General features: G+C 35.4%; 1 protein-coding gene across 2 annotated transcripts; it reads right to left on the reverse strand.

The window, feature by feature from the left end:
- Nucleotides 1-13531: 13531 nt before the first annotated feature.
- Nucleotides 13532-15443, reverse strand: LOC137396965 (uncharacterized). 2 transcript variants are annotated; one of them, XM_068083248.1, is made up of 5 exons: nucleotides 15254-15443; nucleotides 14392-14460; nucleotides 14062-14127; nucleotides 13712-13768; nucleotides 13532-13603 (listed from the first exon to the last, which is right to left on the reverse strand). In XM_068083248.1, exons 1-5 carry the CDS (start codon nucleotides 15404-15406, stop codon nucleotides 13556-13558), a joined length of 393 nt encoding a protein of 130 aa, XP_067939349.1. In that variant the 5' UTR covers nucleotides 15407-15443; the 3' UTR covers nucleotides 13532-13555. The 2 variants fall into 2 exon arrangements, with proteins under 2 accessions (XP_067939349.1, XP_067939350.1); XM_068083249.1 differs by having other exon boundaries at nucleotides 13539-13599.
- Nucleotides 15444-15962: the final 519 nt, after the last annotated feature.

Consider the following 15962-nt stretch of genomic DNA (forward strand, 5'->3'; position numbering starts at 1 on the left):
AGGAATTGGGCACAACACCCGTGGAGCCAAACATCAGTTACTGGCGAATCGAACCATGGCAGAAATTACCACCCATACAGGTTAACCGGGGTGAGGAAACAATTTATATGTATATATGCATATGCATGTATATCTATCATTACTAACGGAGAGCTTACTAACAGATGCTCTTATTATAAGTACACTTGACCTGCTGGCTAAAGTACAGCTTTAGACCACACACACTGACAGTATTCGTTGTGCTAGACTGAACGTCTTTTATAAGCAGACGTTGGACTAGTGGTTAGTTAGTGGTGAGCCTTGGAAGGGCTATGTCATACTTGATTACTTTTTACAAAGTAACCAAGTATACTTGAACAGCTGTGCAAGTATATTTGGATTATAATTCAATTATACTGAACTGCTGAACTACTAGTTTCTACTAAACTTTGTGAACTGAGTTGGTTTCAGTAAACCGATAGATAGGTTTCATTTTTTTCGCTTTTCTATTTTTTATCTCTTCTAACCTTTTTCTCAGAGATAACAGTAATAACATTCAACTTTTGGTAGTGACACTGGCCAAATGTTTATGTATATACTTGTACCTTTATTGTAGTTTTTCTGTTGTATTCCATACTCATAAATTACACATATACAAATTGTTGAACATTGTTACATGTATTTTTAGTCTTGTTGGTGTCACCGTTACACTAAAATAAAATACGAACTGATAGATTCATCTATCAGTTCGTAGGACGGTCTATCAGTAAAAAATAGAGATTCAGTTTGTACCAATTGTTTGATTATCTGCTTTTATTGCATTTTCATCTCAGCTAAAGTTTACAAGTCATGGTCCTAACAGATAAGTCTGCAATAGAAAAATTGCTTCTATGCAACTAGTGAAATGCTATTTAAATGGTTATTTTTGGGATTATTTAGTCTGACAGAGGTGATGCTTTCTTTGAGGTAGTCGCCAGAAATTATAATAAATAAAATAGTCCCTTCTGCCAATTAATATCAGCATATGATAAACAATGTACGCAGTCAGTAAGCAAATACACGGACAAGCGAGCGAGTGTGGGAAAGCACGTCTGCTAGTTTCTTATCTGCCTTATATAAACAGTCTCAATATAAATAGCTATTTATCAGTTACAGCTGACACCCCCTGACACGTACAAGAGTTTGATCAATTTTATACCCTGGAATTGTGCTGCCATTAGATATTGGTAGTGGGTCAACATATATTACTGAAATATCTTTTGTTAACATTTGTTTTGAAACATCTTTTGGATTCTTTTTGTTTGGATTTTTGGATTCTCTTTCCAAAACGGCTCAAATGTGACTAGTTGAGGGATATGGTTTTTGTTTACACTTTCATGCAACCTTATTCGTCGAAATATTTTCATAAATATACTTCACACATTCAATAAAGCCATGTCTATTGTTCTTACGCGTCTGTTTTATCATCATTGTAATCCTGTCACTTTTAGCAGTGATATTTTGTAACTTACCGTAAAAATTTGTGTAATTTTTTAGCCTTAGCTTGAAGGAGTACATATCATTGTCTGATAATCATGACGCGCCTGTTGGTCACATGTGATAATCAAAAAGTGCTGCAGAAATTATTTGCGAAGTATTGGGTCAAATGATCAGATTAAGACTTGCTGATTAGACCAAACCGAAAAAAAAACTGTAAAGTAGCGAGTATCTATATTTGATATGGGGTCTTCGGTGAAACCCGAAGTGATTGTCTTAAACTAGTGCTACTATAAGTTTTATATTGAGCTTTTTATATTACCTTTCAATTACCGTGAAAACATCACGTGACAAGACAATAAATATATTTCACGACTACGTCGGAGAAATAATGGGATTCAAATCTATGGCGGCTTTTCGTTTTTGAGCTATTAGGAGCTTGTAATCACATTCCCACATATTTGGCACTTACAAAACAACAGAGTAAGACATGGTGAATCTTTTGATACCAAATAACTGTAATGTGAATTTTGTTAAAAGTCAACCTTGAGGTAAACTTTAACCACGGATCTCTTTAGATTTTACAGACAAAATTTTCAACAAAGCTTTGATTTTGTTAGAAGACAAAGTCATTAACATTTCTGGTAAGAGACTAGAGCAACTTGGATCTATATCACAGTGCAGAGATTTAGACCAGCTTCCACAGACAGAACTGCTACGAGATACCAACTATGACATGGCAAATTTAGATATATTTGTTAGCAGCACAGATCAAAACTTTATATTTGATCAGAATTCGAAATTTATATATATTTGAATATAAATGTATATATATATATATATATAACTATATATATACATTTATATATATACATAGACTAAATATATATGTACATATATAATCTATACATAAAAGAGTTGGAGTGAATTGATGACACCTGACACGGGAGTTCAGCAGAATATCACGGCAATCACGGACAGGTGCTCCACAAACTGGGAGCCATGAATAAACGTTTTTAAATATAATGGTGTTTAAAAGGAACCATCAAATAGTAGTGACTCTCTATGAGATGATGACAATAAACAGGAGCTGATAGCAAAACTATGAAGCAATATGTGGGTGCAAAAACAGTGTTCTGTGAAATGTGACAACGAAAAAGGGCTATTTGAAATCGTTGTTTGAAATACATGTTGTGCCATTTACTACTTTATGATGGTAAGTCAATAAAGTGAATATAGTAACTGCTAATAACATGCTGACCAATCAAACCTGGACTTCAGTTAAGCAGATCGAAGCCATTCAGTTCCACATTTTTACAATTTGGTTGATTATTCTAACTGAAGCTTTTGATGTTAAAAGCTTCTCTTATGACTGTCTCACCTTGACCCACCCACACCTCATACCCGATTCAGAGGCCAAATAGTCATCCATGTCAAGCTGTTCAAGATCATCTGTTGGTATTTCTTGTTAAGAACTCCACTTCTGTCAGGGCCATTCTCATCCCAAGTGCACTGTACCAGTAACATATCATATAGTCTCTAAGTTTTAGCAAAACAATGATAAACCCTGAATAGAGTGGGTGACTTGAGAGTTATAAGCTCCCAGCCACCAATTTGCATGAACACATTGCGTATGAAATAACGCAATAGGCAAAAGAAACTTTGTCAACTCAGACATTCCCAAATCTTGTCTGACACAAATGGAATGACAATATGACACTTCTCAGCTTATGCAATATCATCATTATCATATTCACCCAAACACAGTTGAATCAATAGAAATTAGGTTCGCAGTGAATAAATTGCATTTCTGGTAAACTAAACTCAAACAAAGTAACATCATAATAGCAAATTAGGTGCATATTTTTTACTCTACTAGGGAGTGCCATTATGCTTTCACCTTGACCTAATCTTAACAGATCAGGTTTAGATAGTGAAAAGGGTAACCTTACTTATGGATGCTGATCAGTTGAAACACAGTGCCGAAGTTGAGGGTGGTGGACTATTGGTTGGACATGATTTCAAATTAATAACGGAAGGGTGCGCTTACCAGTGATTGGCCAACAGCGGGGTTGATGATGAAATTAGGCTCACAATTATCTGGCACATGATCAACAGAGTTTTCCAACTCATCTTCATAAAACTCCATTCTTTCTGAAACAAAGTGAAGTTTCTTTCTGCAAATTAATTAATTATGAGAATAGGCTGATTGTGAATACACTGCTTGATAAGATAATTCCTAATGAAGTAAACTGGAAAGAACTATACAAAAACCGCTAAAGGATTAATAGTGCTGATGTTACAAGAGACCCAAGGTCAGGCTGTGGGCATGACCCAAATTTATTCCTTGCTGTCACACTAGTCATAGATACGGGCAGGGAGAGTCAAACTCTGCGCTAGTGTAATAGTATATTTAGATCGATTGAGCTGGTGCTGTCACGAGTTCTCTAGCATCACATTCTTCTGGTCTGAAAGGGATGAAACTTGGAACATAAATCTGATGTTTGTAAACGTGCAACATTTCATAACTTCAAATGGTTAGTGGACAGAGGACTAACATATTCATATAACAGACCAACTCGAAATGAGGAAAGATAACTAACATAGTCAGACAACGAACCAGGTTGAAATGAAGAGTCTAACCTAGTCATATAACAGTCTAGCTAGAAATGAGAGTTGGCTAGCATAGGTATATAACAGACGAACTAGAAGTGATGAGAGATGGCTAACATAGTCATATGACAGACCAGCTAGAAATATGGAAGGGATGACAAACATAGACATACATTTGAAAAGCTAGAAATGAGGAGAGAAGACTAACAGACCAGCTAGAAATGAAGACAAAGGACTAGCATAGTCCTATAACAGACCAGCTAGGGTTGAGGACAGAAGACTAACATAGTCATACAATCGACAGGCTGGAAATGTGGACAGAGGAATAACATAGTCATATAACAGACCGTTTAGAAATATGGACAGAGGACTGACATAGTCATATAACAGACCAACTAGAAATGAGAAAGGACAACTAACCTATCCAGACAACAAACTAACTAGAAACGAGGAAAGATTACTATCATAGTCATACAACTGACAAGCTAAAAATGAGGAAAGAGGACTAACATAATCAAATAACAGAAAAGCAAGAAATTAGGACAGAGGACTGACATAGTCATATAACAGACGCACTAGAAATGAGACAGGAGAACTAGCCTATCCATACAACAAACAACTAGAAATGAGGAAAGATTACTATCATAGTCATACGACTGACAAGCTAGAAATAAGCAGAAAAGACTAACATAGTCATACAACTAACAGGCTAGAAATGAGGAGAAAAGATTAACATAGTCATATAACAGACCAGCTAGACATAAGGAAGAAGAACTAACCTGTCCATACAACAAACCGGCTAGAAATGAGGAAATATAACTATCACAGTCATACAACTGACAAGCTAGAAATGGGCAGAGAAGACTAACATAGTCATAAAACAGACCAACTAGAAATGACAAAGGATATCTAACTTATCCATACAACAAACCAACTAGAAATGAGGAAGGATTACTATCACAGTCATACAACTGACTAGCTAGAAATGGGCAGAAAAGACTAACATAGTCATATAACAGGCAAGCTAGAAATGAAGAAGGAGATCTAACTTATCCATACAGCAAACCAACTAGAAATGAAGAAAGATTACTCTCATATTCATACAACTGACAAGCTAGAAATGAGGAGAGAAGACTAACATAGTCAAATAACAGACCAGCTAGAAACATGGAGAGAGGACTAACATAGTAATAAAACAAACCAGCTAGAAATGACAAAGGAGAACTAACCTATCCATACAACAAACCAACTAGAAATGAAGAAAGATTTCTCTCATATTCAGCTGACAAGCTGAATAAGCTTGACAAGCTTGACAAGCTGACAGCTGACAAGCTAGAAATGAGGAGAGAAGACTAACATAGTCATATAACAGACCAGCTAGAAATGAAGAAAGATTACTACCATAGTCATACAATTGACAAGCTAGAAATGACGACAGAGGAATAACATAGCCATATAGCAGAAAAGCTAAAAATGGGAAAACATTCCTACCATAGTCATGAAATGGACCATCAAAAAATGAGGAGACAAGACTAATATAATCATATAGCAGAACATCTAGGAACGTGGAGCGATTACATTCATAGTCATACAATTGACAAGCCAGAGATCAGGACGGAGCATGGGCAGAGCCACACAACATAGCAGGTAAAAATGAGGATAGAGAACTAACCTAGTCATATAACATACCTGCTAGAAATGACATAGAAGAACTAACCTATCCATACAACAAACCAACTAAAAATGAAGAAAGATTACTATCATAGTCATATAACTGAAAATCTAGAGAGACAAGATTAGCATAGCCATTCAGCAGACCAGCTAGAAACATGGAGAGAGAACGAACTTAGTCATTTAACACACAAGAAAGAAATGACAAAGGAGAACTAACCTATCCATACAACAAACTGACTAGAAATGAAGAAACATTACTGTCATAGTCATATAACAGACGAGCTAGAAATGAAGAAAGATAACTAACCTAGTCATATAACAATCTAGCTAGAAATGAGAGTTGGCTAGCATAGTTATATAACAGACGAACTACATGTAGAAGTGATGAGAGATGACTAACATAGTTATACGACAGACCAGCTAGAAATATGGAAGGGAGGACAAACATAGTCATAAAGATAGTCATACATTTGGACTAACATAGTCATACATTTGAAAAGCTAGAAATGAGGAGAGAAGACTAGCAGAGCCAAACAACAGACCAGCTAGAAATGAGGAGAGAAAAATAGCCTACCCATATAACAGATTATCTAGTAATGAGGAAAGAGGACTAACATAATCATATAACAGACTAGCTAGAAATGAGCAGAGAAGACAAAAGGGATGGTCACACGAGAGCCGAAACGAACTAAATGACGCAAAACCACGTCGCTGTCAGCTGTAAACTGTTCGGCCAAAGACATTTCTGGCCAAGACAAACCATTTCAGTCCTGCTCAAAATTTTGTGGCCTAACCCTTGCTCTTATTGGGTGGTTAAAATTCTAGCGTGCACGCGTCACATTTCTCCTTCTGTGCGTGTGAGCAAAGTTAAAAAGAATTAGGACGATACTTTTATTTCATTAAATAAACAACATGAAGCAATTTTCGACAAGGCTCACCCGGACTTGTGATTGTGGTGCATAAATGAAGATTTTGGATTTAGGTTTTTAATAAATGTAAGAGAATGGTTGTGATTTTCTTTTGTGTAGAATATAAGTACCGTCTCATACTCATCCTGATGAAGTATCGTCGACTGATTTATTTATGTTAAACCACAGTACCATGATAAAGACTGGTTTTGTTTGTTATGTACTCAGCATAGACAAACATTTACATGGTAATAAAAATGTAATTATGTTGATGGGAAGGGTCGGCAAAATTTTGGTATCGAGTGATTTATTTTGAACAGCTGAATGATTTTCTGATAAATCTGCTGCGTAATTATAATTTAAAATAGTGACTCAAAGTTTTTTGTTTACAATAGAAATATTTAGCTCAAACACATAAAAACTACTAATGAAACTGTGTCCTGTCTCCATACGTATGGTATCTAAGCAGCGAAATGACTTCGGATGCTGTGTGACATGTGGCTTAGCCGAAGCGAAGTAAAAAAACTTCCAAACCAATCCCAAGTCGGTTCGGTGCTCGTGTGACCACACCTTAACATAGTTATACAACTGACAAGCTAGAAATGAGCGGAGAAGACTAACATAGTCATACAACTGACAAGCTAGAAATGAGGAGAGCCTACTACCATAGTCATATAACAGACTGGCTACAAATGAGAGATCTCTAACATAGTCATACACCACTCAAATGAGAAGTGATGAAAAATGACTAACATGATAGATGAATACAGACAACCAATCTAGTCATGAAACAAACCAGCAAGAAATGCAAAGAGAACCAAAACATAGTCATATAACAGACCAACTAGAAATGACGACAGAAGACTAACATAGTCATACAACTGACAATCTAGAAAGGAGGAGAGCCTACTACTACAGTCAAATAACAGGCAAGCTAAAAATGAGAGATCTCTAAAATAGTCATACAACTGACGAGCAAGAAAAGAGGAGAGAAGACTAAAATAGTCATATAATAGACCAGCAAGAAATGACGACAAAAGACTAACATAGTCATATAAAAGATCAGCTAGAAACGAGGGCAGAAGACTAACATAGTCATACAATTGACTAGCTAAAAATGGGGACAGAAGAGTAACATAGTCATACAACAGACAATTTAGAAATGACGACAGAAGACTAACATAGTCATATAAAAGATCAGCTGAAAAACGAGAACAGAGGACTAAAATAGTCATATAACAGACCAGCAAGAAATGAGGACAGAGGACTAACATAGTCATGAAGACCAACTGGAAATGAGGACAGAGTACTAACATATTCATATAACAGACCAGCTAGAATTGAGGACAGAAGGCTAACATAGTCATATAACAGACCAGCTAAAAATGACGACAGAAGACTAACATAGTCATAAAAACGATCAGCTAGAAACGAAGACGAAGACTAATATAGTCATACAATTGACTAGCTAGATATGGGGACAGAGGACTGACATAATCATATAACAGACCAGCTAAAAATTAGAAAGGAGAAATAACCTATCCATACAACAAACTAAATAGAAATGGGGAAGTTACGTGACTACTATCATAGTCACGTAACAGACATACTAGAAATGAAGATAGAGGACTAACATAGTCATATAACAGACAAGCTAAAAATGAGGACAGATGACTAACATAGTCATATAACAGACCAACTAGAAATGAGGACAGAGGACTAAAATATTCATATAACAGACCAGCTAAAAATGAGAAAGGAGAAATAACCTATCCATACAACAAACCAACTAGAAATGAGGGAAGATTACTATCATAGTCGTACAACTGACAAGTTAGAAATGGGCGGAGAAGACTAACACAGTCATAAAACATACCAGCTAGAAATGATAAAAGACAACTAATCTATCCATACAGCGAACCGACTAGAAATGAGGAAAGATTACTATCATAGTCATAAAACAGACAGACTAAAAATGAAGAGAGAGGACTAACATAGTCATAAAAAAGACCAGCTAGAAATGACAAAGGAGAACTAACCTATCCATACAACAAACCAACTAGAAATGAGGAAAGATTACTATCTTAGTCATATAACAGACATACTAGAAACGAAGGAAGGACTAACATAGTCATATAACAGACCAACTAGAAAAAAGGAGAGAGGACTAAGATATTCATATAACAGACCAGCTAAAAATGAGAAAGGAGAACTAATCTATCCATACGACAAACCAACTAGAAATGAAGAAATATTACTATCCTAATCATACAACTGACTAGCTGGAAATGGGCAAAAAAGATTAAAATAGTCATAAAACAGACCAACTAGAAATGACAAAGGAGAACTAACCTATCAATACAACAAACCAAATAGAAATGAGGACAGAAGACTATCATAGTCATACAACAAACCAGCTAGAAATGAAGACAGAAGCTTACATAATCTTATAACAGACCAGCTGGAAACGAGGACAGAAGACTAACGTAGTCATACAACTGACCAGCTAGAAACGAGGACAGAGGACTAACATAGTCAAATAACAGACCAGCTAGAAATGAGGACAGAGCACTCACATAGTCATAAAACAGACTAGCTAAAAATAATAAAGGAGAACTAACCTATCAATACAAAAAACCAACTGGAAATGAAGAAATATTACTATCATAGTCATATAACTGACAAGCTATAAATGAAGAGAGAACACTAACATAGTCATATAACTGACCAGCCAGAAACGAGGACAGAGGACTAACATAGTCATAAAACAGACCAACTAGAAATTACAAATGAGATCTAATTTATCCATACAAAAAACCAACTAAAAATGAAAAAAGATTACTATCATAGTCATATAACTGACAAGCTATAAATGAAGAGAGAACACTAACATAGTCAAATAACAGACCAGCTAGAAATGAGGACAGAGAACTAACATAATCATATAACAGACCACCTACAAATGAGGACAGAGCACTCACGTAGTCATAAAACAGACTAACTAGAAATAATAAAGGAGAACTGACCTATCAATACAAAAAACCAACTAAAAATTAAAAAAGATTACTATCATAGTCATATAACAGATTAGCTAGAATTGAGGAAAGTTTGCCGAAATAGTCATACAAGAGAACAGCAGGCAATGAAAAGAGACAACTAACATAGATATATAGCAGGCTAAACACAAATGAAGAGATATGAGTAACGTAGTCACATAATAGACCAGCTAGAAATGGGGACAGAGGACTAACATATTCATATAACAAACCAGCTAAAAATGAGAGAGGAGAACTAACCTATCCTAACCTAGCGAGGAACGAAAAGAGACGACTAACATATATATATAGCAGACTAAACACAAATGAAAAGATAGGACTAACATAGTCACATAATAGACCAGCTAGTAATGAGAAGGGGTTAAGAGAGTCAACAGAGGTGCCGTACCCTGCTCCGGTAGGTTGGTAATCTTTCTTTCGTCCTCCCCCGCCTCATCACCTTTTGCGCTGCGCAGCTCTTTTGGACCACTCAGCTCATATTCCCTCATCTTCTCTTCACCGAATTCACTTGGGTATATCTGTCAAGTGACGAGTTTAAAATACTATTTTATCTATAAGAGTACAATTATCTTCTGATCATCACAAACTAGTTACTCTATGCCAAGCCTCCATTGACATAATATAAGTATCATACCTCTATTAAACTTTTCAGTTATACCTATTAATCACAAAGAGAAAAAAACAATCAAAACGAGGATTAGAAACTCCAAATCAATAATCATGGGTTGACAACTCTGAGAAGTGTAGACTTGAGTGTGTTTCAGTCCATAGATATTAGGTGTTTTAGCCCTTTTAACAAGTTACACTTTGCACTGTTTTTAACCAGCTATTCGCTAGTAGGATTTTGATCATGCGAATTCTGAAATCACACCAAAGGCTTCCGAATTGTTTTTCTAACTTCACCAGTTACACAAATCATAGATTAACCTCAGTTTCCCTTTTGGAAGTCTGGTAGAAGCACAAACATGTGCACTACATGAATGCTGTTCAGAAAAAAATACAAAGCTCTTGCCCAGAACTTGTACGAACATATACTGTCTATATTATGAGAGCTGATCAAGCGAATCCTAATGCAATTTTTAGCACACAATTGTCCACCTCTACCCATGACACTATGAATTGCACCATAAAAAATGTTCATAGACTTTTATTCAATCCTAGTCCATGTTCTGTACGGCCAGTCTCTGTGTCTTCTCATCCATCTTTGCGGCATCATCAATATGTTCACCCCAGTCATAATCATTGTCAGCTTCCTGGTCATACGGAATTGCTATAATGTTTAAACACAAAGCTTATCTCTAGCATTAGCTTCAAACTTGTTCTTGTGACACCAACTCTACTTAAAACAAACTCTTACATCAGAATCTATGTAGACTGAAACCCTTTAGAATGGATGTTATACTAAAGGTGCATTAATATGTTGATAAGGTTGTTTGGGCGTGACAAGAGTGAGAAATATGCCTGAAATTTCGCAATCATGAGCTAAAATTCTGTCATTATTAAAAACACTTGACAATTTATTTGTGCCATGACTTTATAGCCAATGCGATTTCAGAAATATTTTGCGCAAGGTAGTGTATAGGTCACAGTACTGGATGAAAGACTACAGAAATCCCTAATTTTTGTGGTTACTCGGGACTACCTGATAAGTAAAAATCCGGAAAATAGAAATTGATTTTAAAAACCACTTTTTTATTACTGATAAGCCTTGTTTTTTCATTCTCAAGCTCGTAGATGATTTTGGAAGTCGTAGGTGTTCAAGAGGCATGATGAAGGCTTTAACAAGTATGTTGCGCTTACACGTAGGGACATACAGCAAGAGAATAGTAAACTGGGACTGCTGCTAACACAAAGATTGAGAAGTATTTTATTATACTACTTTTAATTATTTTCTTTATTTTTTAGTGAATACTATTCAGCCCGCAAATGACTGAAGCCGTGACAGATTAACCACAAAGTAGCATGGACAAAGTATGAACGTTCATGAAAATTAGACAGGAGATAATTTTAGGCGAACATTTCCGCGGATATTGTTGAAGAACTGAAGGAAAATGTAAAAATACTGACATCACCCAAAAATTATGAATAAACTTAGAGTATCTCCATAATAAGCTGGTTTCACGTCAACCTAGCCTGAGACTATCAAATTAGTATATAGAGAGCAGATCTACACATAAAAGTGACGGATCCAGCGGGGGGATAGAAAAAGGGGGTTGTGAATTAAATTGGCTAGGGGTGTAGATTGAATCGTGTGGAGTTGAATGAGATGTTGGGGTTTGGGGGGAAATTGTGGTGTAGAGTAGGGGGTTGAATTCGAGGGGTTACGGATCCGCTCCTGGCGTAATCGGCGGATTATCTGTGGATGAGTCATCGGATTAGCGGGGGATGAGTCATCCGATTGAACGCGGATTATCGCGGGATTAGTCGGGGGAATCGTCGCGGATTAGTCGGGCGAATCGTCGCCGATTATCGGTGGAATAGTGGGGGTGAATATCTGGGACATCGAGGGCTGGATGGTTTTCCGGAGTGGATCTCGCGGATTATCGAGGAGAGCGAGAGATTACCTAGCGGATGAGTGAGGGGGTTAATATCTGGGACACCGAGGGGTTGATTTTCCGGAGATTGTTATATATTTGAAACATTGAATATATATGAGAAAGTGTTTATGTAAAAAGTTATTTTTTGAAGAATTGATGATTTTGTAATGTTGAAGCTCTTGAATGGTTAAGAATTTTAAGGAATTTTATTTTTCGAAATTTTTTTTGTATTTTTTTGTATGTAAGATTGAAATTTGTTGGAGAAATTAATATGTTGAATGAAAGATCAGTTTTATTACAAAATTATTCACTTTAAAAGATATATTTATACTACATCGTAGTATTCGCGAGTATTGTGAGATGTTACTAGCCCCTTGTATATAATGATACCCGGATAATTCTCTTTCAACGAAAGGGCATATCTCGAAGGCATCGTCTTCATAAATTCTGAAATTATCCATCACTGTTATGGATCCACTACTTTTTTAAAGATAATGTATAAATTGATGAAGTATTATTAGTTAGTGTTGATTGTTACTGAAGCTTCTGAGGAGTCAACTTCCAATAGTATGAATATCGACAATATTTCTGAAAGAACTCCCCAATTGAATATGAAACAAAGACAGTGTAGAAGACCAACCAAGTCTAGATTGAACAGAACTACGTCATTACGAAGATCATCAAGAAAAAGTTCGGTAGTAAAGCGGTTATTCGAATCCAAGGAAAATTATATGGAAGGAGATGAGAAAATTACGTCACCTATTGCAACAGTTTTTAAATCCGAGGAAATGCAAGAACCATGGAAATGGATTGATCTAAAAGTTTTGGATATTCCAGCTTCGTTAGAAGTAATACAAGCAAATAAGTCTGAAGAAAATGACAATTGTGAGATTGCGTTGCAATTCTTCGTTGAACGTAAGGGAGAGCGTGTGGCATTATGTTCGATCATCGAACCTCAAAAGTATAACATTCCCTCATCATTTCAATGGTTGACACCAGCTCTCATGATATTGGATCGAAGTGAGATTTACATGAACTCTAAGTCTTCATCAGGATTAAAACTTTTCACGATTGACGGAGCGTACAATCTGAAGGAATTCAGAGAGAAATTAAACAAAGATTATAAACTCTGTATATCAAGACAGTAATTAGTTAAGGAAATGTTATTATGATTAAATTTTATATAGTTTATTTGGTGATATATCATAGGAATTTAAACTTACTATCAATGGATATATTATTGAATAAAAGTTTTGTATATAAAAATGCTAAACCATAATACAAAAAAAGACTATTGAATATTGAATATCATTCAACCCCAATTTTCTTCTTCTTTCATTGACGAAAGAGAATGAACTGTCTACAATCAAAACATACATTATTTTTAGTGAGATATAGTAAAAGTAAGACATACAGACAGATTAGATCATTCATTCAAACTAAAAAACAAATATAATGTAATACTTACTGAAGAAGAAGATCCATCCTTTTTCTGAATGGAATCTTCCTGTTGAGATACGGGAGCCTGCAATTGCAATGATTACAGTCAGGATGGTTTACTATAACCTTGTTGAGATAGTAGACTATACATTCACAATGGACTCCAACTTAAATTGTAAATTTCAATTGCATTACTCATCGAATCATAGAATGATATGCAAGATGTAATGCAGACAGAATAGGATATGCAATCAACTAGAGTAGGACATACAGACAATAAGAAAAACAAATATGTTACATCACATAGTCAGACTAGGACACACAGACAGAGGAGGATATTCAGTTAAAACAAAGAAATAAATATAATGTGCTACTTACTGAAGATTCAAATTTATAAACCCTTCTCCGAAAAGGTCTATATTTAGTTCGCTGATACCCAGGATCCTACAATTGCAATGATTATAGTCAGAGTAGAATACGCAGACAAATTAAAACACAGTCAGGTCTTACTTTGAATTTCAATTCCAACACCTTTTGTTTTAAAGTGAAGTTATACAAATATTAATTACTGTTTTCACAGACTGTTACTCATTTTAACATTCCTACATACCAATTGGAGTGAATTTTGTTGAATGTATTTGATCTTTAGTTACATGTTTTATCATTATACAACGATATTAGACGAAATAAATATAATGTAATACTTACTTTTAAAGTCAATGTAACATCGAAGTTACAAAATAATTCTTCTCTTTGTCGCTGCATGACCAATGATTTCTACAATAATTTCCAAATTACTTTGTATAATTTAATAGTTTCATTTAAGCAAACCCTATAATTCGAAATATATTTAATATGTAGTTTATATTCTCAAGTTTCCTTTAACCCTTTCACTGCCGAGCATGTACAAATTTGGGTATTTGCCAAGTACCAGCCATTTTACCGAAAATTGCCGATATTGCTTCATGATATGTAAACAGTATTTTTTCCAATTTCAATCTCTATTCAGAACAATTTTGTTACATATTTTAATTTGCTAACATTGTAGCCATCATTGCTATGCAAAAATTCAACGAATCTATACTTTGTGCGATGATAAAGCTGTGTGATGCTATGATCGATGCGAAGCTAAAACGATCTTCCGTGTTTCTTACTCTCACAAAATTATTACTTTCACTACTCTCAGAGACAGTGCTGCTGCTTTAACTATTCGTATAATCACGAAAATCTGAATCTGAAATGGCTATAATGCCATCAACATTACTAATTACCTGTTTTCTGACTCGCGCGCGGTAATTAATGAACTCACACAAAAAATGTTCGTTATAAAATTAGAAGTTCTCTAACAAAAGTTTGAAATTGATTCGTTACTTTAGGTTAATTTTATAGACAAATCTTCAGACAACACTGTCAATTTCATAAAAGTCTGAAAGACCGTGGGTTATGCTGTCAACGAATGATAAAATGAGGTAACTACGCAATGGCTGGGAAAGTCGCATTAATGCGTCTACGGCAGTGAAAGGGTTAATCAAAAATATAATTTAGTAAAATATTATAATGTAATACTTACTTTCTTTTGAAGCTTGATCTTGTTTCGAAAAGCCTTCTGTTTTTCAGGATCTACCTCTCTACCCCAAGGGCAGTAGCCCCATATCTCCACACACGTGTCGATGCAATTTGTCTGAGTTAGGAGTCTATCCACGTTTTTGTCTCGAGCACACATTGTAAACTATTATAAATAAAATGAGATGAAAAACTTATTCTTTCTCGTTGCTTATATAGTAAGTAGAAGCAATGTTATGGTTCATTAAATTTGTGTAATTTATGTTCACGAAATTGTAAAATCAGCGAAACAGTTTTCGCGAAATTCACTTTCGCGAAATCCAATTTCGCGAAAGCTGACTATATAATATATATATAATGTGTAATTTCGCGAAATCCAATTTCGCGAAAGTTGACTATATAATATATATAATGTGTAATTTCGCGAAATTCACTTTCGCGAAATTCAATTTCGCGAAAATCTGTTTACTATTTTCGCTTCATTGATTCTGTTGGATACGCCACTATTCTTCAATACTCTGTATAAGAAGCTTGCTCAGTGTAATTTTCCTTTTCATCACTTAGTCCTGCTCCTGATGCCTACTTCTATACAGATTGAGATTTTGGGGCAATCGAGTGTTGATACCATAAGGCTTGTATGCTTCAGCTAGAATTCTGTTAGCCGGCTACTCGCGATTAAGTTCGTTGAGTGTCGCTGTGTTCAGGCTGTCGTGTGG

This window comes from Watersipora subatra, chromosome 5 (assembly GCF_963576615.1).
Source record: "Watersipora subatra chromosome 5, tzWatSuba1.1, whole genome shotgun sequence".
Classification (NCBI taxonomy): Eukaryota; Metazoa; Bryozoa; class Gymnolaemata; order Cheilostomatida; family Watersiporidae; genus Watersipora; species Watersipora subatra.

Coding starts and splice junctions, on each gene's coding strand:
- LOC137396965 (XM_068083248.1), bottom strand. CDS start 15,406: ATGTGTGCTCGAGACAAAAACGTGGATAGACTCCTAACTCAGACAAAT. Junction 14,128..14,391: donor ATGTTACATTGACTTTAAAA/GTAAGTATTACA, acceptor TTGCAATTGTAG/GATCCTGGGTATCAGCGAAC. Junction 13,604..13,711: donor AGGATGGATCTTCTTCTTCA/GTAAGTATTACA, acceptor TTTTGATTGTAG/ACAGTTCATTCTCTTTCGTC.